Source organism: Melanerpes formicivorus, unplaced genomic scaffold, assembly GCF_026170545.1.
Source record: "Melanerpes formicivorus ecotype bairdi unplaced genomic scaffold, bMelFor1.0.p_v2 SCAF_173, whole genome shotgun sequence".
NCBI lineage: Eukaryota > Metazoa > Chordata > Aves > Piciformes > Picidae > Melanerpes > Melanerpes formicivorus.
This window is the reverse complement of record NW_027142525.1, coordinates 80908-94372: the sequence shown is the minus strand read 5'-3', so window position 1 is coordinate 94372 and position 13465 is coordinate 80908. Positions and strand designations below refer to the sequence as shown.

Sequence of the window (13465 nt, the reverse complement as noted above, 5' to 3'; positions counted from 1 at the left end):
CCCCACCTCATCCTGTACCTGGCAGCTAATTTTACAGCTAAGCCAGGAGGGGCTGGCAAGGCAGCTCCACAGCCCAGGTGCTCAGCATGGAGAGGGATCATGATGACATGAGCAGACACAAGAGGTTTTTCTCCCTCTTGAGACCCTCAAGGAACAGAAGCTGTTACCAACAGCAGTTCAGAAAGCAAAGTCTCTTTATTCTCCTGAAGAACCAGACTGCTGCAACCAGTGTGAGTCATTCAACCCTCACTTGCCTCTGGTTGAGGAGGTCCTGGTGCACTGACAACCATTCCAAGTGTGCCCTCAGAGAGGAGGAACACCAGCCCCTGCCATGGCTGCTGCAGTGTCACCTGTGTGCCTGCTTTTGTTCTGCATAAGCTGGGCACAAACCTTCCACTTGTCCTGCAGGAGGAGTTCTCTTGGCACCACTCAGAGAGCAGGAAGTCCTCCCACTGCTCACCTCTTGGAACACCAGCAAGCTAAACCCTGCTGCTGGTTCTGCTTTTACACTGACAGGCTCAGCCCCAGGAGTGCAAGGGAGTAACTCACCCTGAATGCCCAGTGCCAGTCACCTGTGAGCTCTGCCATGCCAGCTGCTAGGACATAACCAAGACCACTGCAAGCAAAAGAAAGGAATAATCAGTAGGCACCAAGGAACTGATGCTGGCTGGAAGGACCCCAGCTCAGGAGAACACAGAGAAGTATGATCTTGAAGGTCTCTTCCAACCTGGTCCATTCCATTCCATTCCATTCCATTCCATTCCATTCCATTCCATTCCATTCCATTCCATTCCATTCCATTCCATTCCATTCCACTCCACTCCACTCCATTCCATTCCATTCCATTCCATTCCATTCCATTCCATTCCATTCCATTCCATTCCATTCCATTCCATTCCATTCCATTCCATTCCCCAGCCTGAACAGCCCCAGGGCTCTCAGCCTCTCCTCCCCAGGCAGTGCTGCAGTCCCTTTCAGCATCCTTGCAACCCTCCCTTGGACTCTCTCCAGCAGATCCCTGTCCCTCCTGAACTGGGGAGCCCAGAGCTGGATGCAATATTCCAGGTGTGGTCTCACCAGGGCAGAGCAGAGGGGGAGGAGAACCTCCCTGGCTCTGCTGGCCACACTCCTCTGAATGCAGCCCAGGACTCCATTGGCCTTCTTGGCCCCCAGGGCACATTGCTGTCCCATGCAGAACTTGCTGCCCACCAGCACTCCCAGCTCCTTCTCCCCATGGCTAAACCAAACCAACCCTCATGGTCAGAGAATCACAGAATCAATGAGGTTGGAAAAGACCTCAGAGATCATCAAGTCCAAGCTGTCACCCAACACCTCCTGACTAACTAAACCATGGCACCAAGTGCCACATCCAATCCCCTCTTGAACACCTCCAGGGATGGGGAATTCCACCACCTCCCTGGGCAGCACATCCCAATGGCTAACAACTCTCTCTGGGAAGAACTTTCTCCTCACCTCCAGCCTGAACCTCCCCTGGCACAGCTTGAGACTGTGTCCTCTTGTTCTGAAGCTTACCCAGTTCTAGTTAAACATTCTAAGCAAGAGACAAATCCCTTTGTGAGAGCCAATGCAGATACACCTCAACATTTCCAGACAAGGCTCAGGGTGTTCTGGAATCTTGTGTCCAGTTCTGGGCCCCTCAGCTCAAGAAGGACCTCAGGGAACTGCTTGAAAGAGTCCAGCACAGAGCCACAAAGATGATGAAGGGAGTGGAAGATCTTCCTCATGAGGAGAGCCTGAGGGCTCTGTAGCTTGGAGAGGAGCAGCCTGAAGGTGACCTCATTGCTGTTGCTAAAGCTGTGCAGGGTGAGTGCCCAGAGGCTGGAGCCAGGCTCTGCTGGGGGATGCCCAATGCCAGCACCAGGGGCAGTGGTGGAAGCTGAGGCAGAGGAAGTGCCATGGAAACAGGAGGAAGAATGATTTCCCTGGGAGGGTGACAGAGCCCTGGAGCAGGCTGCCCAGGGGGGTTGTGGAGTCTCCCTCTCTGGAGATATTCCAGCCCCACCTGGATGTGTTCCTGTGTGAGCTGCTCTGGGTGACCCTGCTCTGGCAGGGGGGTTGGCCTGGCTGAGCTTTGGAGGTCCCTTGCAGCCCCTCACACTCTGTGAGTGTGTGACACAAGGAGTCACCAGCAGCCTGAGCTCCTGCCTGGGAGGAGATGAGGCTTGGTGTGCATTACCATTGCTGTGATTACTAAGAGCACCAAATCCACAGGGCGGCAGCAGCCTCCCAACCAGAGTGCATCACTGTGTGGTTCCCACTGCCAGGTTTCTCTCTCTCCTCCCACCCATGAGCAGTCTGGGGCTCTGCATTGTGAACTGCAGCCCTGGGCAGACAGAGGGTCAAAAGGGTGGGGGAGCAAAACCAACCTGCCCACGGGGATGAAGATGTAGAAGATGGACAACATTGTGGTCCTCTGTCCTTCCTCAAAGAGGTCTGCAATCATGGTGGGTGCTACTGTGGAGTAGCTGGCAGTGCCAAGGCCAACCAGCCCTCGGGAAAGAAAGAATATCCAGGAGTACTGCAGGCAAAAGACAGGTTATAGCCTGGGGTGGGCTGAATTCCCCTCCCCCGCAGTGTTTGCCAGCCCAGCCCTGCTGGAAGCAAATGAAAGCTGTGTCTGCAGGCAAAACTACAGGCCACAATGGCATGCATAGGATATGTGCCAAACATCCAGGAGCTACAAGAGTTACAGGGATTCACAGTCAACAAACAGCACAAGAACCCCCAGGCTGGTCAAGGACCAGGGGAAGCTACTAGCTTTCATTTTCATGGAATCATAGAATCACAGAATCACCAAGGTTGGAAAAGACCTCAGGGATCATCAAGTCCAACCTGTCACCCAACACCTCCTGACAACTCAACCATGGCTCCAAGTGCCACATCCAGTCCCCTCTTGAACACCTCCAGGGATGGGGACTCCACCACCTCCCTGGGCAGCACATCCCAATAGCTAACAACTCTCTCTGGGAAGAACTTTCTCCTCACCTCCAGCCTAAACCTCCCCTGGCACAGCTTGAGACTGTGTCCTCTTGTTCTGCTGCTGCTTGCCTGGGAGAAGAGCCCAACCCCCACCTGGCTACAACCTCCCTTCAGGGAGTTGGAGAGAGCAAGAAGGTCTCCCCTGAGCCTCCTCTTCTCCAGGCTAAGCAACCCCAGCTCCCTCAGCCTCTCCTCACAGGGCTGTGCTCCCAGACCCCTCCCAGCTTTCTTGCCCTTCTCTGGACACCTTCCAGCAGCTCAACCTCTTTCCTAACCTGAGGAGCCCAGAACTGGACACAGGACTCAAGGTGTGGCCTCAGCAGTGCTGAGCACAGGGCACAAGGACTTCCCTGCTCCTGCTGGCCACACTCTTCCTGATGCAGGCCAGGATGCCCTTGGCCTTTTTGGCCACCTGGGCACACTGCTGGCTCTTGTTCAGCCTACTAGCAACCACTACCCCCCAGGTCCCTCTCTGCCTGGCTGCTCTCAGCCACTCTGACCCCAGCCTGTAGCTCTGCCTGGGGTTGTTGTGGCCGAAGTGCAGCTCCTGGCACTTGGACTTGTTGAATGCCATCCTGTTGGCCTCTGCCTATCTGTCCAGGCTGGCAAGGTCCCTCTGCCTCCCAACTCCATCTGCCTGTACAAAAGAAGGGAGAAAGGAGCAGAGGAATGTTAATATCAAAAGAATCCATGGTTTAGTTGATCAGATGGTGTTGGGTGATAGGTTGGACTTGATGACCTCGAAGGTCTTTTCCAACCTGGTCTATCCTATCCTATCCTATCCTATCCTATCCTATCCTATCCTATCCTATCCTATCCTATCCTATCCTATCCTATCCTATCCTATCCTATCCTATCCTATCCTATCCTATCCTTCCTAATGTGCTCAGGGAAGGACTTTATCAACTCCTGGAGAGGGTTCAGTAGAGGCTACCAGCATGATCTGGGGACTGCAGCACTGCCTGGTGAGGAGAGGCTGAGTGACCTGGGGCTCTTTAGCCTGGAAAAGAGAAGACTGAGAGGGGATTTAATAAATGTTTACAAATATCTGGGGGTCAGGAGGGAGGGGACAGGGAAAGGGACAGGCTCTGCTCACTTGCTCCCTGGGATAGGACAAGGAGCAATGGATGGAAGCTGCAGCACAGGAGGTTCCACCTCAACACAAGGAGAAACTTCTTCCCTGTGAGGCTCCCAGAGCCCTGGAGCAGGCTGCCCAGAGAGGTTGTGGAGTCTCCTTCTCTGCAGCCTTTCCAGCCCCATCTGGATGTGTTCCTGTGTGACCTGTGCTGGATTCTCTGCTCCTGCTCTGGCAGGGGGGTTGGACTGGATGATCTCTTTGGGTCTTTTCCAACCCCTGCCCTCCTGTGATCCTTCAAGATGCCCAGCACAGATTATTTTCCTAATATCCTCCAAAGCTAGCAACCTACCAGTTCAGTGAGGAAGGAGCTGCCCAGAGTCACAGCAGACCAGAAGCAAATCCCAGCTCCCAGGATGATTTTCCTGTTGTAGCGGTCGCCGAGGTAGCCAAAGAGGGGAGCAGCCAGCATGTAACACAGGATGAAGACTGCAGAACACAAGCAGGAGCAAAACCAGCATTGGTCAAGTTGGTTTCATGGCACACAGTCCTCCCCCCAGCTCAGGTTCTTTGGGAGCAGAGGATAAAGGCAGGCTCAGTTTGTGGGACTAGTAGGTAGGTGGATGCTTAGGAGAAGCAGCTCTGTGGAGCTCTGGGTCCGGTTCTGGAGCCTCTGTGCCAGGAAGGATCTGGAGGTGCTGGAAGGTGTCCAGAGAAGGGCCACGAGGAGGAGCAGAGGGCTGGAGCTGCTCTGCTGTGAGGACAGACTGAGGGAGTTGGGGTTGTGCAGGCTGGAGAGAAGAAGGCTCTGAGGACACCTCATTGTGGCCTTCCAGGATCTGCAGGGGGCTCCAAGAAAGCTGGGGAGGGACTTTTGAGGGTGTCAGGGAGTGATAGGACTGGGGGGGATGGAGCAAAACTAGAAGTGGGGAGATTGAGATTGGCTGTGAGGAAGAAGTTGCTCCCCAGGAGGGTGGTGAGAGCCTGGCACAGGTTGCCCAGGGAGGTGGTGGAAGCCTCCTGCCTGGAGGTGTTTGCAGCCAGGCTGGAGGTGGCTGTGAGCAACCTGCTGCGGTGTGAGGTGTCCCTGGCCATGGCAGGGGGTTGGAGCTGGCTGAGCCTTGAGCTCCCTTCCAGCCCTGACAGTTCTATGATTCTATGCAATGAAGTGAGCAGAGTCTGCTCTGGGGACAGGTGCAATGACATCTGGACTGGAGAGTTGCTCCTTACCTGTTTGCAGCAGGCCTGTATCCCCATCACTGAGGTCAAAGTATTTCTGCACATCTAACAGGATCCCTGCAACAGACAACATGGAATGTCAGAGTACCCTGCTCACTCCTTGCCATTCTGTACAGAATTTCCTCCCAGTCTCAGTCTCCCCTCTTTCAGCTCAAAGCCATTCTCCCTCATCATGACACTACAGGCAGTGTGAGCTTGCAGCCCAGAAGGCAAATCACATCCCAGGCTGCATGGAAAGATGCATTGCCAGCAGATCCAGAGAGGAGATTCTGCCACTTTGCTCTGCTCTGGTGAGACCTCACCTGGAGTACTGTGTGCAGGTATGGAGCCCTCAATATAAGGAGGACACAGACATGATGGAGCAGCTCCAAAGTAGGGCCATGAAAATGATCAGGGGGATGGAGCAGCTCTGCTATGGGGACAGGCTGAGGGAGCTGGGGGTGTTCAGCCTGGAGAAGAGAAGGCTCTGGGGAGAACTAACAGAGACCTTCCAGTACCTGAAGGGGGCTACAAGAAGGATGGAGAGAGGCTGTTTGCAAGGGCCTGCAGGGACAGGACCAGGGGCAATGGCTTCAAAATGCTGAATACCAGATTTAGATTGGGTATCAGGAAGAAATTCTCTGCTATGAGGGTGGTGGAACACTGGAACAGGTTGCCCAGGGAGGTGGTTGAGGCCCTGCCCCTGGAGATATTCCAGGTGAGGCTCAAAAAGGCCCTGATCTAGTTGGGGATGCCCTGCTGACTGTGGAGGAGTTGGACTGAATGACCTTTGAAGGTGCCTTCCAACCCAGACCTCATCCCTGGAAGCATTCAAGACCAGGCTGCATGAGGCTTTGAGCAACCTGGGTGAGTGGGAGGTGTCCCTGCCCGTGGCAGGGGGATTGGAATTGGATGATCTTTAAGGTCCCTTCCAACCCAAACCACTCTGTGGTTCTTTCAGGCAGCTGATGCCCAACACCCACAAACCTTGTTAAGACAGCAGCTTCAGTTTGGGACTCACAAGTATTCAGAACAATCACAGTTAATATGAGACCTGAAGTGAAACACAGCAGCAAGTTGAACTTTCACACTGAGCACCATTGAGGTGTTATCCTCTCCACACAACTGCAATAAACTGAGCAGTTAAAGCATTGATCTCAATAGCTTGGAACAGGGTGAGAGATCAGAAGGGTTAAAGCCTTGATCTGAACAGCTTGGGGAGAGATCAGAAGGGTTAAAGCTTTGCTCTGAGTAGCTAGGGGAGAGATCAGAAGGGTTTAAGCCTTGATTTGAAGAGCTTGGTGAGAGATCAGAAGGGTTAAAGCCTTGATCTGGATATCTTGGGGAGAGATCAGAAGGGTTAAAGCCTTGATCTGGATATCTTGGGGAGAGATCAGAAGGGTTTAAAGCCTTGATCTGGATATCTTGGTGAGTGATCAGAAGGGTTTAAGCCTTGCTCTGAGTAGCTTGGTGAGAGATCAGAAGGGTTAAAGCCTTGCTCTGAGTGGCTGGGGGAGAGATCAGAAGGGTTAAAGCTTTGCTCTGAGTAGCTGGGGGAGAGATCAGAAGGGTTAAAGCTTTGCTCTGAGTAGCTGGGGGAGAGATCAGAAGGGTTAAAGCCTTGCTCTGAGTAGCTGGGGGAGAGATCAGAAGGGGCAAAGCCTTGATCTGAAGAGCTTGGGGAGAGATCAGAAGGGTTAAAGCCATGCTCTGAGTAAGCTGGGGGAGAGATCAGAAGGGTTTAAGCCTTGATTTGAAGAGCTTGGGAAGAGATCAGAAGGGTTAAAGCCTTGATATGAAGAGCTTGGTGAGAGATCAGAAGGGTTAAAGCCTTGATCTGGATATCTTGGTGAGAGATCAGAAGGGTTAAAGCCTTGATCTGGATATCTTGGTGAGAGATTCTAAGGGTTAAAGCCTTGATCTGAAGAGCTTGGGGAGAGATCAGAAGGGTTAAAGCCTTGATCTGGATATCTTGGTGAGAGATCAGAAGGGTTAAAGCCTTGATCTGAACAGCTTGGGGAGAGATCAGAAGGGTTAAAGCCCTGATCTGAACAGCATGGGGAGAGATCAGAAGGGTTAAAGCCTTGATCTGGATATCTTGGTGAGAGATTCTAAGGGTTAAAGCCTTGATCTGAAGAGCTTGGGAAGAGATCAGAAGGGTTAAAGCCTTGATCTGAACAGCTTGGGGAGAGATCAGAAGGGTTAAAGCCTTGATCTGAACAGCTTGGGGAGAGTTCAGAAGGGTTAAAGCCTTGATCTGGATATCTTGGTGAGAGATCAGAAGTGTTAAAGCCTTGATCTGGATATCTTGGGGAGAGATCAGAAGTGTTAAAGCCTTGATCTGAACAGCTTGGAACAGGGTGAGAGATCAGAAGGGTTAAAGCTTTGCTCTGAGTAGCTTGGAACAGGGTGAGAGATCAGAAGGGTTAAAGCTTTGCTCTGAGTAGCTTGGTGAGAGATCAGAGGGGGCAAAGTCTGTCTGATCACCATTTGAAGACTCAATTCCAGCAGACCACGAAGCAGAAGAGCTCACTGAGGGCAAACCCTGTCAAAGATGTGAGCCAAACTGCCCAGAAACCACAGCTTCATAACTGCCACCCGCTGACTTTACTCAAGCCTCACTTCCCTGTTAACTTCTACTTTACCAAAGAGTTCACACACATGGACAGCCCAACCCGAGGGGGCTGACCCCAAGGGTTCTGCAATGCAGCTGAGCTCTAGCAGAGTTTATTGCTGAGGGGTAAACTACAACTGGCAGATTTCCCCTGCCTCCATCACAGTCCAAGAGGCCACAGAGCTAACTAAAGACTTGTTGAGAGAACAGCTCTGGTGAGGAAAGGCTGAGGGAGATGGGGTTGCTTAGCCTGGGGAGGAAGAGGCTGAGGGGAGAGCTCAACTCCCTTCAAGGAGGCTGGAGTGAGGTGGGGGTTGGGCTCTTCTCCCAGACAATCAGCACCAGAACAAGAGGACACAGTCTCAAGCTGTGCCAGGGGAGGTTTAGGCTGGAGGTGAGGAGAAAGTTCTTCCAGAGAGAGTTGTTAGCCATTGGGCTGTGCTGCCCAGGGAGGTGGTGGAGTCCCCATCCCTGGAGGGGTTCAAGAGGGGATTGGATGTGGCACTTGGAGCCATGGTTTAGCTGTCAGGAGGTGCTGGGTGAGAGGTTGGACAGAATGAGAGGGAATGGCCCTGAAATTGTGCCAGGGGGAGATTGGGAACAATTTCTTTGCTGCAGGAGTGGTCAGGGATTGGCACAGGCTGCCCAGGGAGGTGGTGGAGTCCCCATCCCTGGAGGTGTTCAAGAAACCTGTGGCCAGGGCACTTGGGGACAGGGTTTAGTGGCCAGGGTGGGGTTGGGTTGATGGTTGGGCTGGATCTTAGAGGTCTTCTTTGACCCAAATAATTCTCTCACAGTATGAAGAAGTGGTTTAGTCACAGGCTGTAATTAAATCAGATATTTGGTAAGTCAAAGGGCTGGAGACCAGCCCCACCACTGCTCTTCAATTCTTACCTCACTCCCAGGACACTGAGTGTGTCTACAAGCAGGCAAGGTTTACTCACTCTACTTTTAAAGGCTTACTTATCCTTCTGAATGGTCTAAGTAGTGGCAAACAATCACTTTGAGTAACCATCAACTCCACATTTAATAACCCATCCCTTGAGCATGGTAACAAGTAGCCTTTCATAGGCTGTCTTCAAAATCTTAAGCTCTCTGCATGGCCAGGAGCAAAAAAAAAATAGAATCATAGAATCAACAAGGTTGGAAAAGACCTCAGAGATCATCAAGTCCAACCTCTCACCCAACACCTCCTGACATCTAAACCATGGCACCAAGTGCCACATCCAATGCCCTCTTGAACACCTCCAGGCACAGGACTCCACCACCTCCCTGGGCAGCACATCCCAATGGCCAATCTCTCTTGCTGGGAAGAACTTTCTCCTCACCTCCAGCCTAAACCTCCCCTGGCACAGCTTGAGACTGTGTCCTGTTGTGGTGCTGGGTGCCTGGGAGAAGAGACCAAGCCCCACCTGGCTACAACCTCCTTCAGGGAGTTGGAGAGAGCAAGAAGGTCTCCCCTGAGCCTCCTCTTCTCCAGGCTAAGCAACCCCAGCTCCCTCAGCCTCTCCTCACAGGGCTGTGCTCCAGACCCCTCCCCAGCTTTCTTGCCCTTCTCTGGACACCTTCCAGCACCTCAACATCTTTCCTAACCTGAGGAGCCCAGAACTGGACACAGCAACTAGATTTGGCTGCTGAAGGCCTCAATCCAGCTTGAACACCTCCAGGGAGGAGGAATCCACAACCTCTCTGGGCAACCTATTCCAGAGTCTCACCACCCTCATACTGAAGACTTTCTTCCTCAGCTCCATTCCAACCCTGCTCTCCCTCAGCTTCAGACCATTCCCCCTTGGCCTGTCCCTAAACACCCCTATCAAAAGTCCCTCTGCAGCCTTCCTGTAGGCTCCCTTCAGGTGTTGGGAGACAGCTCTAAGGTCCCTCCTGAAGTCTTCTCCAGGCTGAACAGCCCCAGCTCCCTCAGCAGAGGTAACAGTAGGGTTGAAATGAGTTTGCCCAGCACCCTTCAGCCTTCCCTGAAGCAAGCAGGGGGGAAAAAGTTTCCCCTGCTAGTGCAAAATAGCTCAAGAGTGGAAAAAAGCCACTGGCTGCACAGGCAGAAAAGAAACCCCTTCAGCTCCACTAATCTCTGGCACCGTTCAAAGCCAATTAAGGTCTCAATTGGAGAGATTTAATTGCTGAACCAACCCTTTTAACACCAATTTTAACCAACCTTTTAACCCATTTTTAATCCATTTTAACCCAACCTTTTAACCCTTTTTAACCCATTTAAACCCAACCTTTTAACCCTTTTTAACCCAACCTTTTAACCCTTTTTAACCCATTTTTAACCCAACCTTTTAACCCATTTTAACCCAACCTTTTAACCCTTTTTAACCCATTTTTAACCCAACCTTTTAACCCTTTTTAACCCAACCTTTTAACCCATTTTTAACCCAACCTTTTAACCCTTTTTAACCCAACCTTTTAACCCTTTTTAACCCATTTTTAACCCAACCTTTTAACCCATTTTTAACCCAACCTTTTAACCCTTTTTAACCCATTTTTAACCCAACCTTTTAACCCTTTTTAACCCATTTTTAACCCAACCTTTTAACCCTTTTTAACCCAACCTTTTAACCCATTTTTAACCCAACCTTTTAACCCTTTTTAACCCAACCTTTTAACCCATTTTTAACCCAACCTTTTAACCCTTTTTAACCCAACCTTTTAACCCTTTTTAACCCATTTTTAACCCAACCTTTTAACCCATTTTTAACCCAACCTTTTAACCCTTTTTAACCCATTTTTAACCCAACCTTTTAACCCTTTTTAACCCATTTTTAACCCAACCTTTTAACCCTTTTTAACCCAACCTTTTAACCCATTTTTAACCCAACCTTTTAACCCTTTTTAACCCATTTTTAACCCAACCTTTTAACCCTTTTTAACCCAACCTTTTAACCCATTTTTAACCCAACCTTTTAACCCTTTTAAATCCATTTTTAACCCAACCTTTTAACCCATTTTTAACCCAACCTTTTAACCCTTTTTAACCCATTTTTAACCCAACCTTTTAACCATTTTAACCCATTTTAAACCAACCTTTAAACCATTTTTAACCCTTTTTAACCCATTTTAAACCAACCTTTTAACCCATTTTTAACCCAACCTTTTAACCCATTTTTAACCCAACCTTTTAACCCATTTTTAACCCAACCTTTTAACCCTTTTTAACCTATTTTTAACCCAACCTTTTAACCCATTTTTAACCCAACCTTTTAACCCTTTTTAACCCATTTTTAACCCAACCTTTTAACCCATTTTTAACCCAACCTTTTAACTCATTTTTAACCCAACCTTTTAACCCTTTTTAACCCATTTTTAACCCAACCTTTTAACCATTTTAACCCATTTTAAACCAACCTTTTAACCACTTTAAACCAACTTTTAAACCCATTTTTAACCAACCTTTTAACCACTTTAAATCAATTTTTAAACCCATTTTTAGCCGACCTTTTAACCATTTGAAAACCAAGTTTTCTAACACCGGCAACTCCAGAGCCAGCAGGTCTGTTCGGAGCTTGAATGTCTTTTCCCTTTCACCCTTTAGAAGGCTTTACAAAGCAGGCTCTCACCTGGTACAATGAACCAGTCCATGAAGTTGATCAGATTGCCATAGCACAGCACAGCAGCTATCAGGTAGTCTCTCTTTGCTGGCCCCTTCTTTGCCCCAGGCGCAGCGGCACCTTGTCTGACGTGCGTGACAGCAGCAGCTCCATAGACCAGCTCCTCAGGTGGCTGGCACTGCAAGCCTGTGCTCTCCTGTGCACTGGGGTTAGGGGTGGGCATATTCCCCAGGGCAGGGGCAGCAAGTCAGCATAGATGATGAAGTGTTTCCTTCAGCACACCAAGCCCCAAGTCAGTTGGGGCCGGGAGGAACTTCAATCACTTGTGGTCATTTCCGGCAAGGGAGCTCAGCCACTCAAAACCGAAGTGAAATGCTCCCTGCAGCAGGAAGAGCTTTGCAAAGGCAGAAGCTGCAGTCCTGGGGTTGCTGCAAAAAGGGCTGAAGTGCTGGGGGGGGGGGTGAAACACACAAAAGCATCCAAGAAGTGAAGTGCACAACTCTTGCAAGGATCTCCTGTGGTGACGGGTTGGACTTGATGATCTTTGAGGTCTCTTCCAACCTTGGTGGTACTGTGGTACCCATGAGCAACACTCACAACCTTTGCTCAGGTCCTTGCCACTTGCCAGGGCTATACACAGACTTACTACAGAAGAAATGGAAAGGGGGGGAAAAAAAAGAGAAGCTCCTTTGCTAGGCCTGGTTCCTATCTTTGACTAAAGGCAGAAGCTGCAGTCCTGGGGTTGCTGCAGAGAGGGCTGAAGTGCTGCAACTCCAGATCAAGGGAAACAAACAAAAGCAGCCAAGAAATGAAGTACACAACTTCTGCAAGGATCTCATGCATCCATAAGCAACATTCATAACCTTTGCCAAGGGCTTTGCTAGCTGCCAGAACTAAACACAAGACCTTCTACAGAAGAACATGAGCCATCAGTGTGTCCAGGGGGCCAAGAAGGCCAATGGCATCCTGGTCTGTATCAGGAAGAGTGTGGCCAGCAGGAGCAGGGAAGTCATTGTGCCCTGTGCTCAGCACTGCTGAGGCCACACTTTGAGTCCTGTGTCCAGTTCTGGGCTCCTCAGGTTAGGAAAGATGTTGAGCTGCTGGAAGGTGTCCAGAGAAGGGCAATGAGGCTGGGGAGGGGTCTGGGGCACAGCCCTGTGAGGAGAGGCTGAGGGAGCTGGGGTTGCTTAGCCTGGAGAAGAGGAGGCTCAGGGGAGACCTTCTTGCTCTTTCCAACTCCCTGCAGGGAGGTTGTAGCCAGGTGGGGGTTGGTCTCTTTTCCCAGGCACCCAGCAGCAGAACAAGAGGACACAATCTCAAGCTGTGCCAGGGGAGGTTCAGGCTGGATGCTAGGAAGAAGTTCTTCCTAGAAAGAGAGATTGGCCATTGGGATGTGCTGCCCAGGGAGGTGGTGGAGTCCCCATCCCTGGAGATGTTCAGGAGGAGACTGGATGGGATGCTTGGTGCCATGGTTTAGTTGATTAGATGATGTGGGGTGAGAGGTTGGACTTGATGATCTCAAAGCTATCTTCCAACCTGGTCTGGTCTATTCTATTCTATTCAAGGCCCAGAGGCTTTCTTGCCACAGGTAGGGAGCTACCTGAACACTACCAAGATCCAGCTTGTAGCTTTCTCTCCCTGGATTCCTGCCAGCTTTCATTCCATGGACATAGTGTAGGATTCCTGAGGCTCATAGGTGTGGTATTCCAACTCACCAAGGGATCAGAACATCCTCTCACTGGGGAAGGAGCTTGCTTCTGGCCAGTTACACAGCCTGAGGCCTGAGCTGGGACATAGCCACCCCTCCTAAGAGCCAGGAGCATGTGGAGCATCCACAGTGTTAAAAACCAAACCCATCTCCCCCCACACAATGTCAAAGCTGCTGTGCACTGAGGGAAGGAGGGACAGGCAGGCAGTTTCCCTCTCCTAGACCTAAGCACAAGGTGAGAGCTGAATGTTCCCCTGAGCCATTAAAGAACAATAAAACTGTCC

At 50.6% G+C, this 13465-nt stretch overlaps 1 protein-coding gene across 1 annotated transcript in view; it reads right to left on the bottom strand.

Moving 5' to 3' along the window:
• Window positions 1–11750, bottom strand: part of LOC137457356 (protein spinster homolog 3-like) — a 19580-nt gene extending 7830 nt beyond the window's left edge. The window contains 5 exon segments of the mRNA XM_068169246.1: window positions 509–616; window positions 2388–2539; window positions 4428–4564; window positions 5306–5371; window positions 11483–11750. Of these exon segments, the coding sequence (XP_068025347.1) occupies window positions 509–616; window positions 2388–2539; window positions 4428–4564; window positions 5306–5371; window positions 11483–11696 (677 nt within the window). The 5' untranslated portion in view covers window positions 11697–11750.
• Window positions 11751–13465: the final 1715 nt, after the last annotated feature.